At 54.0% G+C, this 24,521-nt stretch overlaps 1 protein-coding gene across 1 annotated transcript in view; it reads right to left on the minus strand.

Moving 5' to 3' along the window:
* Positions 1-211: 211 nt before the first annotated feature.
* The window catches only part of FBN3 (fibrillin 3), a 114,234-nt gene continuing 89,924 nt past the window's right edge, over positions 212-24,521 (minus strand). Inside the window, 39 exon segments of the mRNA XM_030033280.1 lie at positions 212-791; positions 1,574-1,742; positions 2,271-2,502; positions 3,006-3,125; positions 3,731-3,859; positions 4,123-4,239; positions 4,964-5,086; positions 6,216-6,341; positions 6,606-6,812; positions 7,052-7,177; positions 7,802-7,933; positions 8,223-8,345; positions 8,810-8,929; positions 9,150-9,275; positions 9,563-9,628; positions 10,083-10,235; positions 10,322-10,447; positions 10,818-10,937; positions 11,583-11,711; positions 11,983-12,099; positions 12,339-12,464; positions 12,977-13,102; positions 13,583-13,708; positions 14,812-14,883; positions 15,450-15,599; positions 16,104-16,229; positions 16,542-16,667; positions 16,939-17,007; positions 17,533-17,694; positions 18,311-18,433; positions 18,875-18,997; positions 19,434-19,559; positions 19,936-20,058; positions 20,819-20,941; positions 21,383-21,508; positions 21,651-21,776; positions 22,087-22,209; positions 22,584-22,709; positions 23,043-23,168. Of these exon segments, the coding sequence (XP_029889140.1) occupies positions 417-791; positions 1,574-1,742; positions 2,271-2,502; positions 3,006-3,125; positions 3,731-3,859; positions 4,123-4,239; positions 4,964-5,086; positions 6,216-6,341; positions 6,606-6,812; positions 7,052-7,177; positions 7,802-7,933; positions 8,223-8,345; positions 8,810-8,929; positions 9,150-9,275; positions 9,563-9,628; positions 10,083-10,235; positions 10,322-10,447; positions 10,818-10,937; positions 11,583-11,711; positions 11,983-12,099; positions 12,339-12,464; positions 12,977-13,102; positions 13,583-13,708; positions 14,812-14,883; positions 15,450-15,599; positions 16,104-16,229; positions 16,542-16,667; positions 16,939-17,007; positions 17,533-17,694; positions 18,311-18,433; positions 18,875-18,997; positions 19,434-19,559; positions 19,936-20,058; positions 20,819-20,941; positions 21,383-21,508; positions 21,651-21,776; positions 22,087-22,209; positions 22,584-22,709; positions 23,043-23,168 (5,264 nt within the window). The 3' untranslated portion in view covers positions 212-416.

Genomic DNA, 24,521 nt, shown 5'->3' on the forward strand with positions numbered 1-24,521 from the left:
CCCCCCCAGCATTTCCTGGGCTGTGGGGTGGTCTATGGCCTGTGACCATGAAGGACAGGCAGCTTCCCCGTGGAACTGCCCTTGCCAGCTCGGACTGACAGTATCTTGGTTAAAGGAGACAGGCAAGAGCTGAGCAGAGGGAGGGAGTCCCTGCTAACAAGGTTTGAAGCTTTGACAAAGCTTTCATGAGCTCTTTTGCGGTGTGGCTTGCTTTTGACTCAAGCACCCCATGAAGCGGAGTATCCCTGCATGGCCAAGGTGAGTGCTGAGCCCAGGGGGACATTTCCCATCAGTCGTACAGTGCAGTGGGGGAGGTGGTGGCAGGGGGTGCAGCGAGAGAGGAGGCAGTTGTTTCCAGGTGTGGATGGCAAGGCTAAGGACTGTACTGTCGGTTGGGTGGGTGGATCTCATGGATGTTAGTAGAGCTGGAGCTGGAGCTTCATCCTCAGTGCTTGGCCCAGCTCCCCTGCTAAGTAGTTGAGGTGGTTCTTGGCCTCTAGTTTCTGCAGTTCCCTCTTGCGGTACAGGGGCACGCTCACGATTTCCAGCAGGTAGGTGCCAGGCACTATTTTCTTGCGGCCGAGGTGCAGGTAGCTGAGCCCCTCTTTTTGGTGGATGCGGAAGTAGCCATCCTCATTCCCGTGGGAGATTAGGTACCGCACACGGTTCTCCAGGGGCTCCACAGCTGGCAGGAGCTCCAGGATGTGCTCCTTGTGAGCCAGGTCAGAGAGGTTCAGCATCATGGACAGAGGAGCATCCACATCCATGCTGGCCAAGTTCACAGTGTGATCCTTCAAAAGGAACCAGGCATGTTACTTACAGATACCAAGAAAAGCTCACGGCCGGGTGAAGGAGGACTTGATTTAGAGGACTTCTGCCCCATGGGCCACCCCAAAGCAGCTCTGAGAAGTGGCTACGACTTCTACGGTCCTTGCTTTCCTTCAAGTGTTTCTTGGTACCCTGTTTGTGTCGCTGAGACTGAACCAGCCAGTACACAGCCCTCATCTTCAGGGGAAGAACCAACAACTTCAGAGGCATTTTCCTCCCAAGGCTTGAAGGGCCCGTAATGACCTCCCAGTCCAATCTGTCCTGCCCAGACCTGTGAATTTCTTGGGGGAGCCTTGGAGAGAGGCCAGAACTTCCCTCAAGGAATAACCTGTATTTATAGTGACAGGTCCAGTCTGGAGTCAGACAGTAAGTGCTGAGAGTCCGCTATGGCCCTATGGGAACTGCTCCCCCATCAGCTCCCCATGTGTGCGTTATTTCTTGGTTGCACGTATCTCCAGGCATTTGTGGCCAAACCACACAAGTGTGTGTCACTTAAGATTGTCCTGACCTCCTCTAATGTATTGTGAAAGACCTTCCATTTCTGCAGGACTTCTGGACTCAGCAGCATGCACAAACACCTAAACACCCAGCATGGGCAGGTACAGAGTGAGCTCTATCTCTGTCTGGACTGAGGCAACCCCACAGGAATGGGCACACTGCATGGGATCCACTCCAGGCAGCTATCCCCCAAGTGACCCAGCTCTTGCCTTGCTCTACCCCATCCAGGATGCCATGAATTTCTTACCTGGTGCTTCTCAGTGCCATTGACGCTGCGTCGCTGCCGACCCCTCTTGGGGTAGCCATTTATCTTGCACTCATAGCAGGTTTCAGGGGAGAGCAGGTTGTCTTCATCCTCTTCTTGGGGGGCAGGAAGGTAGGAACCTTTCCCAAAACCCAAGCCAGAAATACAGTGTCTGGTAGCAGAAGAGCAGAGAGAGCCATCTCAGATTCATGCTTCAAGAAGGACATCTTACCATTGCCCTCACAGGTTCTCCATGTGGCACCCAGAAACACATGGAGGATCACGCCTGGGTATAGGACATGGTTTGTACACAAGACATGCCTGAGAGAGATCAGGCCACATCTTGTTCAGATGTGGCCAGTAGGTTTAATCTGTCTGCACCCTGCACTAGATGGATCTGCAGAGCATCTGCTACAGTGCTAGCAGCTGCACTAATGATTGGATTAGTGAAATGGAAGAGGAGATGCACATTAGCATGAGGATCTTGTGATGGGGGAGGAACAGTCTGGCATGGAGAAGTTGAGGACTCATGTGGGAATGGGACCTTACTAGCCTCTGGAGCTCCTTCAAATTGTACTGGTGGCAGAGAGCAGAAGTGTGGTGATGGAGCATGTCTGGGGCACCATGCACTTGGCAGCCTGCAATATCTCCCAGGAACGTACAGGTGCCTGTGGGGACTACCTGCTGGCTGCTTTCTTACCCTTGTCCTGCTCGGAAGTAGCCTCCAGGACAGCCGCAGAGGTAGCCTCCATCTGTGTTGGAGCACCCATAACTGCAGGGGCTGCCGCCTGCCGAGCATTCATCCACATCCTGGCACCCACCAAAGGCTTGGTCAAAATCGAAGCCAGATGGACAGACGCACTTGAAGCTTCCCAGAGTGTTGTAGCAGGAGGCAGAGCCGCAGGCAGTGGGGCTGGAGCACTCATTTTCATCTGCGCCCAAAGACAGCAGAACTGGTCAGAAACTTAGTGGAAGGGAGCTCCTGTGCTGCTGGTGCTCCCCACTCCACATGGCCAAGGAAATCTGCCCATGGCCATTGCTGAGCTGGCAGCAGGCTCCCTTCTGGTTGCCTGTGAGACCTCATCCCATGCAGGTTCCTGAAGGACTGCCTTGATTTTTTTATCCTCCTGCAATGCAGGGAGCTGCTGGTGTCAGGAGCACTGGGAGCTCATCGCTCTGCAGAGGAGCTTCCTGACATTCCCTGTTGCAGAAAGAACCTGGGGCAGTGCAGGGCAGGGCAGGGGCACCCTCTCTGGGCACAGGCATGGTCTGTCTCTGGGACAGAGCAGGAAGATCAGTGCTGGGTTAGCAGAGATAAACCCAGAATCCAGTGTCAGAGATGGCATGGGGTGGCTGGAGAGGGTCTTGGGGCTTAGCTGCCCTCTATCCCCCACCCCACAGCTACAGCATACAAAAGTCCCCATCCCACACTCACCCACACACTGATTCCACTGGTAGTGCTGCACGTAGCCCTGCGGACAGCCGCAGCGGTAGCCTCCGAGCACGTTCTGGCAGCCGTGCTGGCACCGATGGTTTCCATCACACTCGTCCACATCTGCAGCAATGTAACACAGATGGTGGTGAGACAACTTCTCCCTGTCTTGTGGGCAGCACTGGGTGCACGGGGACCACAGCAGCCAGCATCCTTGAGGGTGCTTATATGGGTGGGCAGGTCTTCTGCCTAATTATTTCTCTGCAGCTTGGAATTGAATAACACCCTCAGCCCCAAGACCCACAGACAACCCCATGCAGCCGCTGCTTGGATGTTTTTTGATTTAAGGTCTGGCCTGGACCATTATCAGATCTGCTCTGCTTCAGGCTGCCTGGGCTGAATATAGGCTTTTCTTTAGCATAGCACATGGTGGGTTTTGGCCGGCATGAGATCTCCCCTGATGAGATACAGGACCATTCCTTTCCCAGCCTTGGCTACTATAGTTGCAGCACTGAGACCTTCATCTACTTGTCTAAGAGCCAGTGTTTCTCCAGGCAGGTCAGGCACTGACCTCTCCTTTGCACCAGGGCTTCCCGTGTGGGCTCCTGGTACCCCACAATAAGGAGTAGTCCCTTGGCTGGATTGAGCTGCTTTAGAGATTGTGAGTGAACTAGGAACTCTTCCGCATGGAAGATGTGTCTGTCAAAGCCCCAGAGACACAGACCTACCTTCGCAGTTGACACCAGAGCTGTCCAGGGAGAATCCTTTCTGGCACTCGCAGTTGTAGCTGCCTGGCGTGTTCAGACACTGTCCTTTGGCTCCACACAGAGAGGGCTGAGCTGTGCACTCATTATTGTCTGCAAAACACCGGTGGCTGCTTGTAAGTCTCTCCCCAGTGACGTGGCTGTGTGCAGCTTTGCAGACAGCTAACTTGCATCGTGGAGCTTAGCCCAGTCTGAGTAGCAGACAGACAAGTCAGACACACAACCCCAGGCCGACTGGAGAGGGGCAGTGCTCTAGAGCCAGAGCTGGGGGGCTGGAAAGACTCTTCTGGGCTTAAAGCTAACCCACGGGGACCTTGCTGGTGCTATATAGCAGAGCAGCGAATGCCTCTACTCACCGATGCAGGACGAGTGGTGCTGAGTGAAGCCTGGGGGGCATTTGCAGTTGAATCCTCCGATAATGTTCACACAGAGGAACTGGCAGTTGTGCTGCTTGGTGGAACATTCATCCAAGTCTAAAGCAACAAGCACAAGAACATGTTTCTCAATTTATCTTACTGAGATATCTTATCTTTGTGGTCTGATTCTGTGGCACCTGCACGTACATGGCGATACATAGTGGTGCTGGGTAGACCAGGACCTGCCATGGACCAGCCTCAGGAAAAACACACACACAATTCTTATATGAGAATAACAAGTCCAGGGAGCCTCTCCCCACCTCAGCTGCTGATCACATACAGACACATTTGGAAGATGCAGAGATTTTTCTCTGCCTCTCTTGTAATCCACAGATCCCAGACTCTCCCGGATTCTTAGGCCACCCTCTTCGCAGCCTGATACATGAGTACTGTGAGAGGTGGGCAAAGCCCCAGCCTGGCAGCTGCCAGCACCAGCAGGAACCCTGACAGTGACTCTGACACACGTAGCCCACTTGTTGGAGACACGCAGGTTCAAGGCCCCTGGAGCTCAGCACAGCTTGGGATATGCTGTGCGGTCTGTAGCAAGGGGCGAGGAGTTTTATTTTCCCTGAAGAGACAAGTCTAGACTGTCTGTGGAAGGATGGCACCCTAATGCATCAGTCCACGACGGTCCAGCATGGCACCTTTTTCCATCTCTAGCCTTGTGCTGTGGCTGAAGAGACAGACCTGACTGATCTGTCACATGTTAATCAGCTCTTGCCATCCCCCCATGCTGCCAGAGATGAGGCAGGGTCTCTGCTGCCTTCTCCTGGGTGAATACCTTTGCAGATCTTCCCATCTTCTTGCAGAATGTACCCTCGGGGGCAGGAGCACTGGTAGCTGCCTTCTGTGTTCTTGCAGATGAAGTTACATGGCTTCGGGGACTGGTTACACTCATCCAAATCTACACTCGAGAGACAAGACACATCAGCATTCACAGGTTGTGCTGCTGGACTGGGTCCCCACCACTCCTTGGACCACTCAGTCTACCAAAGGGCTCCTGAATACAAGGTGAGCCCACGTAACTAAGTGGTCAGATGGCCCTATGGATCCTGGCATTCCCTGCCCCAGATAAATGCATCTCTTCCACTCTCCAGGAAGCAGGTGAGCAGAGACAAGGGCTTTGAAGGAACACCTCAATTTGAGCCAGCACCACAAATCCAGGAGATCTCCTGCAGGAAAAGAGCTGAAACACCTCCCTGCTCAGACATGGGATATTTTGTGGCCTGGTGGATCTGAGTGACATCTTTCCTAGCCCCTTCCTAGCTGAAGAGACAGGTAGATGGTCCTCCTGAGTACCGGGAACATCAGGGATGGGGCCAGCCCTGTACTTCTGGAGCTTTGTCACCTCTGCCCAGCAGGCAGTAACAGCCATGGCTCTGACAAAGCCCATAACTGTGAGCCAGGCTGGAGGAGACAAAGATGGAGAAAGGGCAAGGATGTTTAGAGAGGAATCCTGTCCTGGTGCTCAAGGTCATATCTGCTCTACTCCTAGGCACAGAGCTTGGTTTCTTTTCCGCTCTGTGTCTAGGACACAGCTGCTGGCATGGTCCTGAACACTATCTCAGTACTGGAAGCATGGCACATCCTCAACTCCTTCAGTACTTCCCCAGATGCCTGCAGCTGTGATTCCAGGGGTGCCTTTTATGTCAACATCTGCATCCCAACGTGGCACTCACGCTGGCTAGAACCAGCTGCCCTGCCAATGAAAGGTTTGGCTGCTCACAGACTCTCATCTCTGGATCACATTCCCTGCCAGTCCCTGTGACTCCTGGGGTCAGAGGGAGAAGACAAAAAGCCTCAGTTTTAAGGAGTTAAACAACATGGAGTGACAAGTTTGAGGTATAGAGGACCATGCAATAGGGCAAAGTGTCCAAAGCCCTGCTATGGAAATGCAGGACAGTATGGGCAGAGGTGAGGTCAGGTGCCAGGTGGGTGTTACAGGACCCTCTCTTTGCATGCTGAAAAGTAGGGGGTGGAAGTCTGCCAAGGCCAAGGGCTGTCCAGACATGAGATTCCTTCTCCCGACTCACCCACACAGGCTGTGCCTGTGATATCCGCGGTGTAGCCCAGCCTGCAGTGGCAGCGGAAGGAGCCGATGCTGTTGATGCACTGTCCATTCTTGCAGAGGTTGGGCAGTACCTTGCACTCGTCGATGTCTGCCGGAGGGAGGGAAGGACCTGTTAGTGCCAATACCGCCTCTGTCCCCATGCTCCTGTGCCAGCACTGTGCCAGGGCAGCTCAGACTCTCCCTGCGAGCCAGAGACTACGTTCGGGGAGTTGTAAGATAGTGTCACAGAGGCTTCTTGTCTGCTCCAGGCACTGTGTAGGTCTGTCCCAGCCAGTTCCCGGTGGAATTCTGCCTGTATCCACATCTCTGCTTTCTCCCCTCTGCATCGAAGGTGATTCAGGCCCCAACTCACCTCTCCCATCAGTGGAGTACCCTGGCCCATGAGGACACATTTTCTTGTACTGGGCGGTTCCAGGAAGGGGGCAGAGTTCACACTGGGGACCCCAGCTGCGCCCACTGTTGCAGCAGCATTCAGATTTGGTGACCAAGTTGCGGTTGGTGGAGGACATCTGGCACATGGTTTGCAGTACTTCAGTGAAGCAGAATCCTTGGCGGGTGTCTGGACAGAGAGAGTGGGGATAGAAGGTCAGGAACTGAGACAGTGTCAACACCAGGGATAACTGAGCAGCCTGTCCAGCCTGTGATAGTTCCAGCATGGAGGGTAGTGTGGATTGGATAATGCTAAAGGTAAAGGTGATGCCCCAAAAACCTTTCCCCTCAGAAACCCCGAAACACCTGAAAAGCATCATCTGCTACTAAAGAGACGCTGCTCAAGACCCACCCGGACTTGGTAATTACCAATACACTCTGTGCCAGAGGGACTGACTTCAAAACCTTCATTGCAGTCACAGCGGTAACTTCCCACCGTGTTGATACAGCGGCCATTGGGGCAGATTCCAGGCTTGGTGCGACACTCATTCTCATCTAGGAAGGAAGGAAGCAACCACAAAGAGCTGTTGTGAGGCATAGGACAAATTTCAGCTTTCCATGAGTCTCCATGCTACCACTCAGTTTGAAACACCCTCACATAGTCCTTGAGGACCACTTCCACATCCTTAGGCAGCTGAGAAACACATCCACCCGCCCTGAACCTCTCCCAAAGCAGGGTGGCCGAGTACCCAGCTTCCCCAGTTTGCACATTCTCCACCTGCAAGTGGCCAAGCTGCTGGGCTAGGAGTGGAGCTGGGCTTATTCTGCATTCCTGCTGTGCCTAATACTGTGCAGGTCTGGGCTGTCCGGTGCTGGCCCTTCCAAAAGCAGCTCAGTGCAAAGAAGCTTAACACAGACATGAAAAGACTCAACAGAAAGGACACATGGCATAATGTGTGTCATCCTGTGCTGGAACTGTGTAGATCTATGGGTCCAGACATGAACAGAGGTTTTGTGTGTGTAGGCATCTAGTAGGATATAGGGGAAGTTCTGCCACATGGGAAACCCTGGGGAGGGGCTGTTTGGCAGAAGGACACAAAATAAAGCTACATGGGCAATGCCTAGAGGAGGATGGTCTCCAGCCCGACTGGGAATCCCTCCCAGCCTGGTCCTTGGTACCTGTGCAGCCCTCTCCATCGGGCCTGCGTTGCATTCCTGGTGGACAGATGCACATGAAGGTGCCAATGAGATTCTTGCACAGCATCCCTCGAGACTCGCAGTCGTGCAGTCCCTCTGCACACTCATCCAGATCTGCAACCGAGAACCTCATGAGACCATGTTCAACCTGCCAGCTCTGCAGCACTGTGTGGGCAACTAGGAACTGAGTGCTCACATCTGCACTGCTCCGCAAATCCCTGCTGCCTTGGTCCAGGCTGGCTGGCACACAGCATGAACACCAAGGCAGGTAAGAGTGAGCACAAACTCAGAGATGCCAGCTCAGAAGTCCTGCCTTCTCTCTGTACAGCACCAGAGACCGGTTAAGTGCAGGGGGCTGGGGAGAGCCTGGGACCCCCCCGATGGGTGCAGAAAGGAATTTTACCTCTGCACATTCTTCTGTCTTCTCGGAGGGCGTATCCAGATGGGCAGGTGCACTCGTAGGAGCCAAAGGTGTTGATGCAGCGGAAGGCACAGAGCAGGGGATTCAGTGCACATTCATTGATATCTGGGAGGCAGGAGAGAGGATAGAGCTCGACTGTGTGCTCTCAGCAGAGTCAGCTGGGCAGTAATGGTGGTGGACCTCCCCAGGACAGACTCCCCTCCTCCCCGTGCATTCATCTCATGAGAACTTTGTTCCACCAAGGCTTCCTGTCATGGTCTTCAGCTGCAGAGGGACAGACACCTGGTGTCTCAGCAGCTTTGATGGGGACAGGGTCCTGGCTCCTTCGTGAGGCAGCTCCTGCATTTAGGCAGGTCTCCAGACCTCCTCCTGGGCTCCAGCCTCAGAGGAAGCCAAAAGGGACCAGTGCTGATGTACACACTCATGTGGAGATGAGCCCCAGCCAGCTTTTCTACACTGTTCATTGAAGGCTGACCTGACTGCTGCTCACCCAGGCAGTGACCCAGTGGGGTCACACACATGGCCCAATATGTAATGGGGGTGCAGGGATTGCCTCACAGCAGTATTACCTTCGCATGTCATCATGGGACCTGGCTCAAAACCCTCATCACAGGCGCACTCGAAGCCTCCCACCACGTTGGTGCAGGTGCCGTTCCCACAAGGGTTGCCAATGGAGCACTCATCGGTATCTGGAGGAAGCCAGGACCACATTAGGTAGATGAGTTAAGTAGAAAAATGCAGGCTGTTCTCTTCTTGCAGCCAGATCATTCAAACAAGCCCAGCAAAGCCAGGAGCCAGGGGCAAAAAAAGTACACACACACGCACACACATGCATGCACATGCTCGTGACCTCTGATCTAAGGAAGATAAAAGCAAGAGGGAGCAGGTGCTCCCCATGCAGACCCTTACCCACGCAGTTGACTCCTGTGTAGTCCAGGTTGTACCCGAAGGGGCACTCGCAGCGGAAGGACCCATCAGTGTTAATGCAGGCCCCATTTATGCAGACACCCAGGTTCTCTGAGCATTCATTAACATCTAGAAGGGAAATCAAGGCAATGAAACCTCACGTGAACACGCAGCCAGAAACATATCCCTGTCCTCTCAGGACTGACCCTGCAATCTCAGATACTCCCTCTCCAGAGCTGGGAGCTGAACCTTTGGTGAACAGTCAGAGACGATGAGCTCGGGAAGGCACCCAGTCCTATGTCCCTCCCCTCCTGCCACTGGGATTCAACCCTACTCTCCAGATAGCCTAAGTTTGGTTGCTTCTAGGCAACCTTCCCACAAAACAAATTTCTTCTCATCCCTAGATCAGACCTTACCTTCTCGGGTGTCACCTGGGCCTGGGATGGCTCCATGGCCATATGGACACAGCTCCTGGAAGGCAACTGGAAGAAAGCAGAAAAGTGAGATATGCTTACAAGTGCTTTTACTCACAGAAGCTGAAATGTGCTTTGGAGGCTTCTAGAGCAGGACCGAGAGCTTGACAGCTCACTGCCCATGGGAGACCACAAAACCCTGGCTGGCTGGAAAACACCTGCGCTTGCCTTGGATCTGGAGGCACTGAGATGCTTTTGCCTTATCTAAAACCCTGCAGAGAACTGAGAGCAGATCCAAAGCAGAAATAAGCCTGACTGCGGTTGCTGGAGACCCTGGGAATACTGCAGTCCAGTAAGAGCTACTAGGTTTCAAAGCAGCAGCCTCCAGATGGAGGAGCCCACTTTGCTGGACGGCTTACATTGCTGGTTGTCTTGCCTGACCTGCACGCCTTCCCTACACTCTGCGCGTGTTGGAGACACACGCAGCCATCTCTCCCATGGAGGTAGGTCCCAGCACACCTACCGTTTCCTTCCTGCGGGCACAGCTCACAGGGGTCTCCCCAGCCTTCTCCTGGCATCTTGCTGCAGCAACACCGAGCCTTGGTTGTGTTGAAGGCCTTGGGGACAGAGCACTTTCCGTTGTCAAAGCGAGTGAAGCAGAAACTCTGGCGAGTGTCTGTAGGAGGATGGGGAAATGCACAGGTCATTGCAGACATCCAGGATGGTTATGCTCCCCTCCCCACCACGATGAGCTGCACTCACCAAAGCACCGTCGGCCATTATCAGACAGCACAAAGCCTGGAGGGCAGACACACTGGAAGCTGCCAGGGGTATTGGTACATGTCCCAAAGAGGCAGATGTTGGGCTCCTCTTCACACTCGTTGATATCTGGGAGCACCAGGGACGTATTACTTACAGAGCAGCCAAAGGTTACTCCTTTCCTTATTGCATCAAAACCACCTGAAGCTGTGATGTCAGGGGAGCTCTGATGCCTGCAGGACATCACCCCGGCCCTAACCCTTAACCGACCCTCAGGGCAAATGGGACAATGAAGAGGCCAGGGCACAGCAAAACCACCGAGCCTCCTCTGTCACGGGAGCAGGCCTTGCCTTGCTCTGTGTCCAATTGCTTTCAAGAAGATATTTGGGGATGGTCATGCATGCCCCAGCCCACTCAGGAAGAATATGGTTGTTCTGGGAATAGTCCAAGATGTCCACATGCTGTGCTGGAAATGGTGGAGGCAGAGAGGCAACATTACCGATGCAGTTGTCGTTCTGCACCTCATACCCAGGGGGGCAGATACAGCGGAAGGAGCCCTCCAGGTTCTGGCAGGTGCCTGGGGAGCAGGTCCCAGGCAGGCTCACGCACTCGTTGATGTCTGCAGAAGAGGGGAAATAACCAGTGATAGTGTCTGTGCTCAGCTCAAAGGACTTGGGTGCAGGGTACCTTACTGCACCCAGGCCCTACCTGCAGCTGCACCCTGCTTTGCCCAAAAGATGCAAGGGAAGCAGAGAAGACATTTTCCAGAATGCTCTACCTTGTGCACCCCGGGAACACGGACTCAGCCCTGCAGGACGTGGTGCTGCAGGAGGCAGAGTGGTGGACACAAGTAACCAGAGTACAACGTGCCTGCCTGCCTGCCTGCCCCCAGAGTCCCCGCCTGCAGGATAGTTGCCAAGGCATCCCTGGTACAACTCTGCATGCTTTAGGGGCACGGACAGGACAACATTTCTCCTCGCTGCCTGCGGGTCTCAGCACATGGAAAGGGACTGGCTTGACTGTTCCCTGCATTGCTGGAACGGAGATGCAGGCATAGTGGGGCCCAGTCCAGCTCTCCATGGGCTGACCAGGCTTTGGCTCCAGAGGACTTGGGGCCTTGTGAACAGTTCTGGAGAGTCCACTGCTTAGTTGCCTCTGATGGGACCAGCTTGGGGACCACGTCTCATAGCACTGCACAGTGCCAGCCACACCAACATACAGCTCAACCCACTGAGAAGGGCCAGCCTCCTGCCCAGACACTCACCTACGCAGTTCTTCCCATCAGGGGTCCGGTCATACCCCTCTTGGCACAGGCACTGGAAGGAACCGATGCTGTTGATGCACTGGCCGTTTCGACACACCTGCCCCACCAGGGATGAACACTCATCAATGTCTGTGGGAGGGAAATGATAAGCACAACGGGAAGAGATATGCACAGCATGTGAGTGTCAGTGTGCCACCTTAGCCAGCCCTACTCCTCTGACACATACAACTACGCCTACAGCCACCGCCAGGTGACACCCAGAGGTCACTTCTACAGCCACCGCCAGGTGACACCCAGAGCTGACCCCCTGTATGCCACTGTGTGACACCCCATGCCCTACAGCCGTTGCCATGTTGATCCTGATCAGTAATCCATGCGGTCAGGGTTTCATGCAACTCACCCATGCAGTCGTTATTGTGTGTTAGCTCAAAGCCAGGGAAGCAGAGGCAGTTGTAGGAGCCAACTGTGTTCTTGCAGGTCCCGTTTCCACAGGGCTGTCGGTCACACTCATCAATGTCTGCAGAGAGAAGGTCACAGCTGATTCAGGGGCTGAGTGAGCTAAAAGCCACTGTCTTTGTGTGTGCAGACAGGGTCGAGGCAGCTGCACAACACCCCTGTAGCTTGCAGGGGCAGCCTGGGATCAAAAGGACACAGTGGCCCTTGGCTGTCCTTGGCACTACCCAGCAGGTGCTGGAGAGAGCTCACGTCCATCCTGATCCATGATTCACATGGCAGGGCTGTGGCAGTCACACTGACCCATGCACATGGTCTGCTCCCCCGTGGCCTTGAAGCCGTTGTGGCAGATGCAGACGTAGCTGCCCTCGGTGTCAACGCAGTCCCCGTGGCTGCAGACGTTGGGGATCTCCTGGCATTCGTTGCGACCTAAAACAAAGCAAAGTGGGCAGTAGTGAGCGGAAGGGATGGACCAAACGGGAAGAGCCAAGGCACTGGCCTTCTGCAGACCCCTGCCTGCTGGTGGGAAGCTGTGTCTGTGAGCAGCAGCACAGCAGGACGGGGTCTTGTTTTTCTGAGAGGTGGCTTCACGGAGAACAAGATTTATGCACTGTGATCTCTAAAAAAAAAAAATTTAATTGGAGAAAATGGCCTGACTAAAGCTGTACTTCACAGTGACCTTCTCTCATCCCTCAGGAGCCCAGAATCCCTGGCAATTGTTCCCAAAGTACAGTTATGCCATAATCACAGCACAGCCAGGTCATAGTCCCCAGGCTTGACAAAAGACCAGGAACCCATGCACGGGACTGGCATGTCCTTCATCCTGTTCTTCCTCGGCTCCACACATGGTGGTCTGCAAAACCATCTGAAGAGCCTAGGCAGGGGTGTCAGCGCCTCGCACACGTGTCTCTGGAATAGGTAGCAAAGAGCTCCCATCTTACCCACGCAGGCTCCGCTAGGCGACAGCTTGTATCCAGTTGAGCATTCGCACCTGTAACTGCCCGGGATGTTGATGCAGTCGGCGTTGCGCTGGCAGAGGTTCTCCCCACTGCTGCACTCATCGATGTCTGTGGAAGGAGAGCAGTGCAAAGCTGGACTGTGCAGAGTGCCAGGCACTCACCAGGCACCATCATCCTGGTAGGGCTGGAGTGGCTGAGTGGAGTCAACTGAATTTTAACCCTTGGTTTGCTCCAATCAGGGTCAATTTTCAACCTTTTTCTATTGCTTTGCAATAAAATAATGGGAATTTTAGTTACAACTCAAAACTTTGAAACACTCACATTTGCAAACTTTTTCTAAAAAACCCCCCAAAAACAGAGGAAGGAAAAACCAGACAGGAACATGAATGGAAATCAGCAATTTTTGTCCAACCATTGATGCGAAAAATGAAGAAGATTTCAAGAAGGCTGAGAACATGTACACTCTTGTCCATGTCTGCTGACAGCCCTCACCCTGGTGCCCCATGAGGTAGGGAGATGCTAGTGCCACGCGGAGAACACCCACCCTCCTGGGCACCCTTGGCAGCGTTACCCCGGCTGCCCCGTTACCTTCGCAGATGAGCAGGATGTTGTTGTAGCTGAATCCAATGGGACACTCGCACCTGAAGCTGCCGATTTGGTTGATGCAGACACCGTTCGTGCAGATAGCAGGGATCTCACTGCACTCATCAATATCTGCACACAGACAACATCTCTCAGCATCCCAGGAAGGCAGCAGGGAGGAAAGCATCCCCCATAGCTGGGAGACTGCTGCCTTTGTTCATTCTAGAAAGAAGACTAGCAGGAAAGGGCCACCAGACAAACAGCGGAGCAACTTTTGGAGGATTGATACTGGATCTTGCAGATCATGCCAGGCTAGGGCCGCTCTGCAGAGATCTGGGTACACAGCAGAGTCACACAAGACTCCAAGTTGTAGGAACCACGGGATTGCTGGCAGAGCCTGCACAGCACACGTTGGGAGGGATCCTACCCAGGACATCCACCTCGTTTTCTCTGAGTGTGTCTCTGCAGTAACATGGACACTTGCTCAGGCTCTGGGACCAGGCTGCAAATGGGAAGTCCAGGTGGTCACTGAAATACTGAGAGGGCTCCAGGGTCCCTGACTCTGTCGCTGTGCCCAGCACAATCTACCACCAGCCCTGCCAGCCCTGCAGCCTTGCACTGATACACTCTTGCACTTTCCTCCTGGGGGCAGAAGATGAATTCACCTCCTTCCTCTTCAGTCCTCTGGCTGGCACTGCCAAGGCCAGGTGAAGCAATGATTAACTAATCTGTTTGTCTCACAAACTACCAGCAAGTCCATCTTTCAAGACTGCAAAACATCTGTAGAGGCCCACAAATCATAGGACTTTCAACAGTAGCTCTGGCTTTCCATCTACCAAAGCACAAACCTGAAAGCTTGGCTCTCAGCAGTGCCCTGCTGCCGTAGGGCCGGTGCTGCCGGCAGTGTGAGCACCAGGGCTATCACAGGTCGGGATCTACCGAGCCACTGGCCACTGTCTGTGGTCACTGGCCACCTGTCTCTCCAGCTGGGACAGAAACCAAGGCACAATTGCGAATGTGGGGGGGTCTGAGCAGCCCAGCCACTCAGGAGATAAGCTTGAAGGCTTGGCCAGCCGCTTGCAGCCATATCTGCCCACCTCTTTTCCTTGTCTCTCCTCTGCTCAGGGCTTAATTTACTAAGGGAGGGGAAAGGAACAAGCTCACAAGCACCGTGGGACGAAAGCAGAGGGACAGAGAGCAGACCTGGCTCCGCAGGGCATGGGGGCTCTACTCACCGATCGGCTTTCCTGTGTGGATGTCGATGATAAACCCGGGGGCCTGGTTCCCACACAGGATCTGGTACTCAGCTGGAAGAGGAACACCGAGGTCATGGCCATGCCCGGCGGGCAGAGTGGGGTGCAGCCAGGGACGAGAGGGATAAGGGCCAACTACGGCTGGAGTGAGCAGAGAGGGGGTCTGGCAGGAGGGGATCTGCACACTGCTTGGCCAGGGGTTGCAGGGCCCGGCACATGGGGAACCCCAAGAACAGGTATGGCACCAGGCAAAGGGCTTACACGTGCATACACACCACATAAAAGGCATGCACACACACGGCATCTGTGTGCCTCGCATGCAGGTACAGACTCCTCCACGCAGTGCACGGCCGGCCCCTCTGCAACGCTGTCACCCACGCCTAGCCTGCCCATGCAGCCCACACATCATCTCTCCGCAGATACTGTCGCAGTCCCCTGTGTCTTTCTAGTGCAATGCATGTCCCCACAGCGCTGACCCACAGGTGCTGCCTGCCAGACATGATGCTCTCCCTTCTCCCCCTCTATTTTGTTAGTGTCTGTGCCTCAAAGTGCATGGGATTGCCAGAAAAGTGAGGGGGCATCCACGGTATCAAGATGCTCTTCCAGAAAGGTTGACTTACGGCTGGCTGGTGTGGGGCAGGGCTCGCATGGCTTGTTCCAGGCCTTGCCAATGTTGTAGGAGCAGCAGCACATCTTCTTGGTCATGTTGAAGGACAGCTCGTTCTCACACGTGTCGTTGTAGTTGCGATAGCACACGCTCTTCCTCATGTCTGCAAAGGCAGCCCAGACAGCGTCTTGTGCCAGCGCCAGGAATGGGTGTTGCCAGCCCCAGGGCACTCATTGCTGGGGATGTGCCACCCTGTCCTGTCCTGGTGCTCCGGGACTGCAGGTGACACACAGGGAAGCCCAGCAAAATGGCTGCAGTGATGGGCTGAAGCCCTGCTCCAGTGAGAGCGTTGGGTCCTGCCCCATAGCAGGCAGTGGCAATGCTCTGCTGGGTCTCTCACCACCCCATGCCAGCCGCTCTCCCTATAACTGCTGGCAGGGTGAGCGTCAGCCCCTCTGGCAGAGGCAACATGCGCGGCATAGGGGCAGGGATGCGGTGAGGCACTGGTGAACTCAGGCATCCTGAGTCCCAGACCCCTGCTCTCAGCATTTCTGCTCCGTCCGCTCAGCCACGTTCCCCACCCCGTGCTGCTCACAGCACAAGCCAGGGGTCACGCACAGGCAGGGCACTGCCAGACCCCTTCCCGCAGATTTGGACCATGGCATACCCATGCAGTTGTTTCCTCCATTGACTTGCATGTATTCAGGGGGGCACACGCAGGTGTAGTTGCCGAGGGTGTTGTAGCAGGTCCCAGGGCCACAGATCCCAATGTGAGCAGAGCACTCATCAATATCTGCCGAATAAAGGAGATTGGAGGTCAAAGCACTGGGCACAGGTAGAGAAGGGCCTGACACGGGGTTGAGGGTAGGCTTGGCACAAGGTATGGACAGGCCTCACACAGGGACCAGGCTGGCCTGGCACAGGGAAAGGGGACAGGGTTTGTGATGAGGATGGGAAGTCTGGAAGAAAAAGTGGAAGGGATGCTGCCAACCACTCCTAGGGCAGCCCAGATACACGCACAACTCTGTTGCACATACATGCATGCACACACGTGTGCCACACACGCCAGGCACACAGACAAACACAGGCACCACGATGCAGCTACCTTCACAGATGCGTGTGTCCTCATTGAGGTAGTAGCCAAGGGGGCACTCACACTGGAAGCTGCCAAAAGTGTTCACGCAGTTGCCGCCCTGGCAGAGGCCTGGCAGCTCCTGGCACTCGTCGATATCTGAGGAGGGAGAGCAGCAGGGAGGTGTTCGCTGCCTGCCAGACCAGCCCAGGCAGTGCCTTCACCCCGGGATCCCCGGCAGGTTTATCCCACCAACTCCAACCCAAGCGGCTCGGCCAGGTGGCCGGAGCACATCCGAGGAGAGCACACAATTGCTGTTTATCATTCGGCGGTCAGGGGCTCGGTGGGCACCCAGCCAGCCCAGTGCCACGGCTGGGCTCCCCCAGCACCCAAGCCCCTGGTGAGACGGCATGGGGCCGGGTCGGCTTACCTTCCAGGATGACAGTGATGGGGTTGGGCCGGAAACCTTCTCCTCCAGGACACAAGGTCTTGTACTCAGCTGCGGAAAAAGTCAGTCAGGGGGATCCTGAGCTGAGCGGGCTCCCATGAAACAGGAGGGGTAGGGAGAACCAGGAGAAACCCAGGAGAAATAGGCCATGAGGATGGTGACAGTGGTCCAGATGGAACAGCCTGACTCCCATCACATGCCGAGCCAACTTAGCCACACTGTCTCTGCCTGCTCACCCTTGAATGGGGTTATTCCACATCCACTGCCCTCCCCCAGCCCACTGGACTAGGAATGAAGGATCCCAATCTGGATCACTCAGGCACAACCAGCCTGGTCTCACCCACCCCACTTCACCTGTCCCCTGCTCTGGTCCACCTGCCTAGCCCTGCACTGACACAACAGGGTTGCTTTCTTCTCCCTCAGCTTCCCTTGCTCCGTCATGATGATAGCATATCCTGGAGCCAGCGCGCAGCCTGAGTTGAGAAGCCATAGGGAAGCAGCCTCTTTTCTTTGCTCTGCTCTGTGCTGCCCATCTGGCCCATGCCCAAGTTCACCCCAGACATTTTCCCAACTCACTCGTGTTGGCTGGAGGACAAAGCTCACAGGGGTTGCCCCATGCACGACCCAGCGAGCAGCAGCAGGATGCGCGAGTGACCCCAACTCCAATTTCTGCGCTGCAGGAGATCCCCCCATCTCCTCGATCCTGAGTGTCCAGGAAGCAGTTCCCAACACGGGTATCTGTACAAAGACAGCAGTGGGTGAGCAAAGCCTCTCCAGTAAAGACTCGTGTGGACAGGAGGAATAGCACTATTGCCTCAAGCAGGGAGGGGGTAAGGCCCCAGTCCTGGCCCAGATGTCCACACTGTCAGCTACCTGTATTGTAGTAAACCACATCCAGACTGTCCTTGCAGCTCATGACTTTGGGAACCCTTCAAGAATAAAGTGTCCCCAGCTTGTCTGGTAAAAGCCACACTGTATCATACAGAGGTCATAGCATGGTGGCCTGTCTTCAGTACAGCTAGGGAGCACAACCCAAATAATGCTACCAGTAACCCAGGGCCTTTCAAGATACAAACACTTAAGAATAGCCCCAGAGCTGCCCAGGAATAACATTGCTTCAAGCAGGAGAGCACCCACACTGGTGAAACGAGGTGGGCCAGGCTTAACAGGAGGTAGGTACTCTTCTGCTGCTGCAGGGTTAAGCCCATCATGGACAGCCAGGTATTTGGCAGGGCAGATAGTGGTCAGCCACTCCAGTCTCTGGTAGTGGCCAGTTCCAGCTATGTGGGACCAACAAGAAGGACCACCAAGGTCTTGGATGGAAGGTGTGCTCTCCACACAGGTCCCCACTCACCCACACAGCCCACACCAGTGGGGTTCAGCTCGAAGTCCTGTGGACAGTTGCACAGGTAGCTGCCAGGGGTGTTGACGCACAGGCCATTGATACAGTTCACAGGGTCTGCACATTCATTGATGTCTGAAAGGATGGAAAGACGAACACTGAAAAAAAAAGATGAAGACTGCCACAGAAACCACAGCCCCAGCCCTAAGCTCTGTACTGTGTGTTCAGGGTGTATCCCCACGACCACGGTGTTTCTAAGGCTTTTCACGTGGTGGCAGGCAAAGCCCTTCTAGAAACAGACCTTGCCTTGTCCTACCTCACACCACCCTGCCCAGAGTTAGAAGAAAGGAGCAGAGCCACACTGAGCTTTCCCTCCTATCCACTGAAGGCCCACCTTCCAGCAGCATCGAGGCCTTGCCAAGAGCAAAGACACATCACCACATCACCCAGGGACACTTAATTACTTAATTGGCTTTAGGCTGCTAGTGCCACTCCCTGTCATGGTTGGGGCAAGCGCACACCAGCAGATCACAGAGCAGTGATCCTCATCCAACAGCCCTGTGAAAGTCCTTATACCTGTGCAGTTGCCTCCACTCCTGTCCAGTTCATAGCCATCGTCACAGGCGCAGCGGAACATCCCGGGCAGGTTCTGGCAGGTCCCAAAGACACAGATATTCTGGAAGGTGCATTCATCAATGTCTGCAAAACAAGGAGAGCTGGGTACTGAGGATCTGGTAGAGTGAGGGCCAGGACAAGCCTCTCCTGCTCCCATCTCAAAGCAGAGCTACAGCCCAGCTGTGGGTAACACATCTCAGGATGGTTCTATTGCCAGGGGATACCACCTCCTAGGTGAGCAGGACCAGGCATTTTCTGTGTATGCCCTCTCCCCTCATTCCTGTTTTGCTGATTGTCCACATCTAGCATGGATCCTTGGCTTAGCCCAGCCTCTCTGCAGGCTGGGGGCCAGCTCCTGTAAGTGGAAGAGCTGGCACCTCAGGAGCCTTGCACCACTCCCTGATGGTGGGTCTTGCTTAGTAATGGCTCAGGTGGTGACAAGTGCAGTGGAGAGACCAAGGCCAGAAAGGACGTGGACACTGGATCTCCTGGAGCAGCAGTCAAAACTCTGGGCACTTACCCTGGCAGGCCTTGCTGTCCTCTGTGGGATTGAAGCCCATCTCGCACTCGCAGCGGTAACCCCCAGGTGCGTTGAGACACTGTCCATTCTCACACAGGTTCACATTGTCCGCACACTCGTCCACATCTAGAGAGAGTCAAGCATGAGACTGACACGGTGTCCACCCGAAGATGGAAGCTTCCCTCAGCTTGCCCAGAAAATTCCCACAAGCTTGTTCCCACCCTTCTGCTGGGAGGCTGCTAGGAGGGGGCTGCAATACTTCTTATCGCCTTGATCCTCCCCAAACGCCTGCTGAGAAGAAGGTGGATCTCTGCTGAAGGTATCTGAGCAGGCTGTGGTGCAGGGCAGGCTGCAGTGGCTTTTGGGGGACATCTGGTTTGGGGACCTCCAGACACAGGCAGCCAGGTCCTGAGCCAGGCTGGTGGTTAAGAGGGGGTGACTCCATGTCCCAGCAGGATGCCCAAGCCACGTTCCTGCTGCCAATTGAGTCTAGGGGCCTCACCTGAGCAGGAGAAGCCATCCCCGTTGAAGCCTTCTCGGCAAGCGCATCGGTAGGAGCCTGGTGTGTTGACGCAGTTGGCATTCAGGTTGCACTTGTGCTCTTCGGTTGCACACTCATCCAGATCTGGGCAGGGAGAACACCCTTGTCAGTTTTGCCTCTGGCCTTTCCTCTAAGCCTGGGCAGCTAGCGTAGGGCCCAGGGGGGCGCGCAAATGGCCCAGGAGACTGCAGCCTCCAGGCACTTGGAGCACTTATGAGGCTCCAACACATCTCTGTGAGCCTCTGTGGCCATGAGACGCTCCCCTGGCAGTGCTGACACAGACAATATGGCAGCGAGACACTTTCACACACACATACCCACGTTCCCGGTACCTCCCCAGTTCAGACACATGTATCCACACACATATCCTTACATCCCTCCATACACACCACACACATGCCAGTAAGTCCCTGCATAGACACACACCATACACATGCCAACACATCCCTACACGTCTCCCACACCCGTGTATCCCTGCATACGTACCACACCGTGCCCCAACACATCACCACGCAGCCACATTGCCAATCTGACAATGACATTCATCCACACTCATCTCAATACCATGTCCACACACTCCACATCCCACAAATACATGCCCTTGCTCCCACATTCATGGCTTCACAGACACGGTTGCAGGGCCTGACAGTGCAACACCCATACGCCCACACCTAGAGTCACCCTCTGTCACACACCCACATCTCTCCACACTTCCATAAACCCTCATGCAGGGCTCCTGGGGCTCAAGAGCATTTTAAGTGCAGGTGTCAGCTCACCCCAGCCTTCACAGGCGCCCACAGAACACCTAGACACATGAACACCCTCTCCTGGGATGAGAACTCACCGTTGCACTTCAGCCCGTCTCCAAGCCAGCCCGTGCGACACTTGCATTTGAAGCTCCCAGGCACATTGATGCAGGAGGCGTGCATGTCGCAGTTGTGAGCCCCGATCTCACATTCATCAATGTCTGCAAGAAGGAAGGACATCAGAGCTGACACAGCTCAGCTCTCCCAGGAGAGGAGGGGGCAGCCGCGTACAATCCTGCTAACGAGTCTGGACTGGGTCCTGGGAGTCTGGACCCCAGGGGATGGGAACAAGGTGCTTTGGGGAACAGGCTGCCTGGAGTTGTACCCTTGAGCTGAGGAGCTGATCTGTGCTCACCCCTGGAAGAGCCAGGAAGGGCAGACCCCTGGCTTGGCTATAAACTAGGAAAGTGTCAATTCCTGCCTGCAGCCTGCCTTCGTGGCAATCTCTGCCTGCCCAGGAGGGGCTCCCAGCTCACAACCACATCCCTAGGTGTCCACAGCATCCCTCAGTACAGGGATGGTGTTCTCTCCATGGCAGCTGCAGGAGGTGTTTGTGAGGGCTCCCACCAGCACCCCTAGCTCCAGGTCTGGTGAGTCCCCACCTGTGCAGCCTGTGGTTCCCTTCTTGACAAAGTAGCCCAGCTGGCAGTGACAGATGAAGGAGCCCTTCGTGTTTTCACACTCGCCGTGCAGGCAGATATTAGGGTTGAGATCACATTCATTCACATCTGCAGGAGAAAAAGGACTTGCTTGGAACACCACAAGAACCATGACATGACTCTGAGGCAACCCTCTGTATCCCTTCCTCAGTCCAACAGCAGCCTTGCGATGCAGTGCTGGCATGTGCCCAGGGCACAGCCGTGTCCTCACCAATACAGGTCTTCATGTCCAGGGATGCCATGAAACCATCGAAGCAGAGGCAGCGGTACTCGCCCGGGATGTTAGTACACTGCCCACCGTCACAGATGTCTGGATTATCCTCACATTCATCAATATCTAGAGAAAGGAGACCGTTGCCAAAGTAAAGACGTTAGAGCCAGTGAAAAGATATTGTGGGAGCAAGAAAGGGCAAGAGGGAGTCACAGGAGGGGCTTTGCTCCAAATCATGTAGTTACAGGACTCTGGGGCCTGTAATGAGGGGCTGGACATTGCAGTGCAAAGCAAAAACATCTGTCCAGGGAAATCATCTCTCTGGAAGTTACTTAAAAATGAGACCCCCTCACCCTGAAGCCAACACTATGGCTGACTGGCAACGGATGCAGAAGTCCCTGGGGCTGCACCTACAAGAGCCAAGCTGACTGCTCACCTGCACATGATCTCTTGTCTGGCATCAATGCGTAGCCTTCGCTGCAGCTGCATTCATAGCTGCCCTCCGAGTTGGAGCAGTGTGTGTCACAGCCGCCGTTGGTTATGGTGCACTCATCGATGTCTGGAGGAGAAGAGAAAGGTCAGGCAGCTGCTTGGGTTGAGGGCTGGGATACGTGCCTTGCAGCATTGCTGCTCAGACACAGTGCCAGTACACAGAGACAGGGTGGGAGGGGTGCTGAAGAGGAAACAAAGCTCCCCTAGGTAGAAGAAAGCACCTCTTGCCTTCTCTGCCAACCACTTGCAGCTCACAGTAGTTTCGCAGCTGATGACAGCCCCTTACCAGTAGTGCCAGTCTGGCTGTAGCTCAACCAGGAGGTTCCCCCCTTGCCTTACCCACAGACACCGCACTCAGCATTATAAGAGGTATGAGGCCAGGAGGGTTCTGGATGTGTACTGGGGTCTTGGTATGGCTATTTGGCAAAGGGGAGCACTCACCGACACAGCCCTGCCTGTCCAGTGTGGCCTGGAAGCCCGAATCACAGGCGCACTGGTAGGTACCAATGACGTTGACGCAGCGTCCGTTGCGACACAGGTTGTCACTAAGGGAGCATTCGTTGATATCTGCAGTGGGAAGAACAGTTTGAGCAGCCAGCCGTGTTGACACCACGTTGTGCATCATTTGGTATGCATTCCTGGGTACCCCCACCTACTACCATCTCCCAATTGAATTTGTCATTGCCCCATTGGCCAGTCCTCAGCGAACAGCAGGTAGACAACAGACATCATAAATGCAATGAAACCCTGGGTGTGACCTCAGTCCTTCCTGGATGAGTGTGTTCTACCCACACATGGGATTGGAAGGAGAGATTCATGTGCCCAGCATGAAATCCAAGTCTCCCTGTATCATTACCCTTGAACAGGCTCTGGTCATAACATAGCTTTCCATCATCTCACCTATGCAAGTGTTCCCTTCAGAAGTCAGCTCATGTCCAGGTGGGCAGATGCATTCAAAGCTGCCATCTGTGTTCATGCAGATCCCACCTCGGCAGAGCAGTGGGTCCCGCTCACACTCATTGATATCTGCAGAGAATGACATGAAATACGGTGGATTGTCCCCTTTGGTTGGGTTTTCCAGACAACGGGGATAATGGGGTGGTGCTGGTGCCACGCACCACAGTCCCATCACCAGGATATATCCCAAAACAGAGGACTTCACAAAATTGACAGGGCAGCAAATCCAGGGCTTGGGTGAGTCCAGTGGACTTATGGTTGAAGTACGCTTTTTGGGAAATTGCAACTCTTGCCTTGAGCTCAGTAGAACGTAAAGTGTAACATCAGGAGGAAAGAAGTGATTAGCTTTGTGCAGATTAGCCAGCAAGGTCTAGAAGGATAGTTCCTAGCTCGCACCCCACCTATCTTAGTACATTTTCACAAGTCCCATCAGCAGAGGGAGAGCTCCTTGGAAAATGTGTAGTTTGATAGAAGACTAACAGACAGGCTTTCTTGGTAACAGCCTTCAGAGTAGTTACAGTATCACACACAGGGCTAGGAAATAGTCTGTACATTTCTGAAAAAAATCACATATGGACAAAGGGATTGAATTTACTAGGAACTGGAGAAATTCCTGAAATAGATTAAACTGGTGTGAGAGAGATGTGATCCAGCCAAAGATGAAACCAGGCTGCTGGCATTAAAAATGGAAAAAAAAAAAAAAAAAAAAAAAAAAGTGATAGAAAAGTTTATAAATTCCAGACTAAAAAACCCAAACAAGAGAAACTACAGGAATGGTGTACTGGTGACGGTTGGAAACAAAAACCAACAGAAGGAGGAGATGAAGCATGGCAAGCATCAAAACTGGGAAGCCTTGTTATCATTTCATTATCCATGGCCCCTGGAGAAAGCTCTTTGTGATCTACTCTGATATTGTACAGGTAACAGTCTTTGTAATACTTGTGGTGTTTCACAGGGCAAGTTATGCTCTTTGGAAGGGCAAGTGCTGGCTGAATCTGATCCTCTAACTTTGGAAACAGGAATCTGAGAATGAGGTTCTCTATTTTGGTCCCAGAATAGATTCAAAAGATTTTGCATTCTTGCATGCCCCTACAATTGACTCAAGATGTCCTGCACTGACAGTAAGAGAGCAAAAAGAGGGAAGCCTCCCTGGAACTGCTGAGAGGATTCATCTGTCCACAATTGCACTCTGAGAAATGTGCATTCAGAATACAAAGCCATTGGGTGCAACATAAATGAACTAAGGGAGCTAAAAAAATGCCCCCAAGAACCCCTCAGTGACAGCAAAGGGAGTGATATCAGATATATTTGAAGAACCCATTTCTTCTCATATGTTTATTTTACTGATCCCAACCTTGTAATTAAGAATGGAATCTTTCACCTTACTTGAATAAAACACTCTGATGAGATTTTTCAGCTTAT

The sequence above is a fragment of the Aquila chrysaetos genome, chromosome 12, assembly GCF_900496995.4.
Source record: "Aquila chrysaetos chrysaetos chromosome 12, bAquChr1.4, whole genome shotgun sequence".
Classification (NCBI taxonomy): Eukaryota; Metazoa; Chordata; class Aves; order Accipitriformes; family Accipitridae; genus Aquila; species Aquila chrysaetos.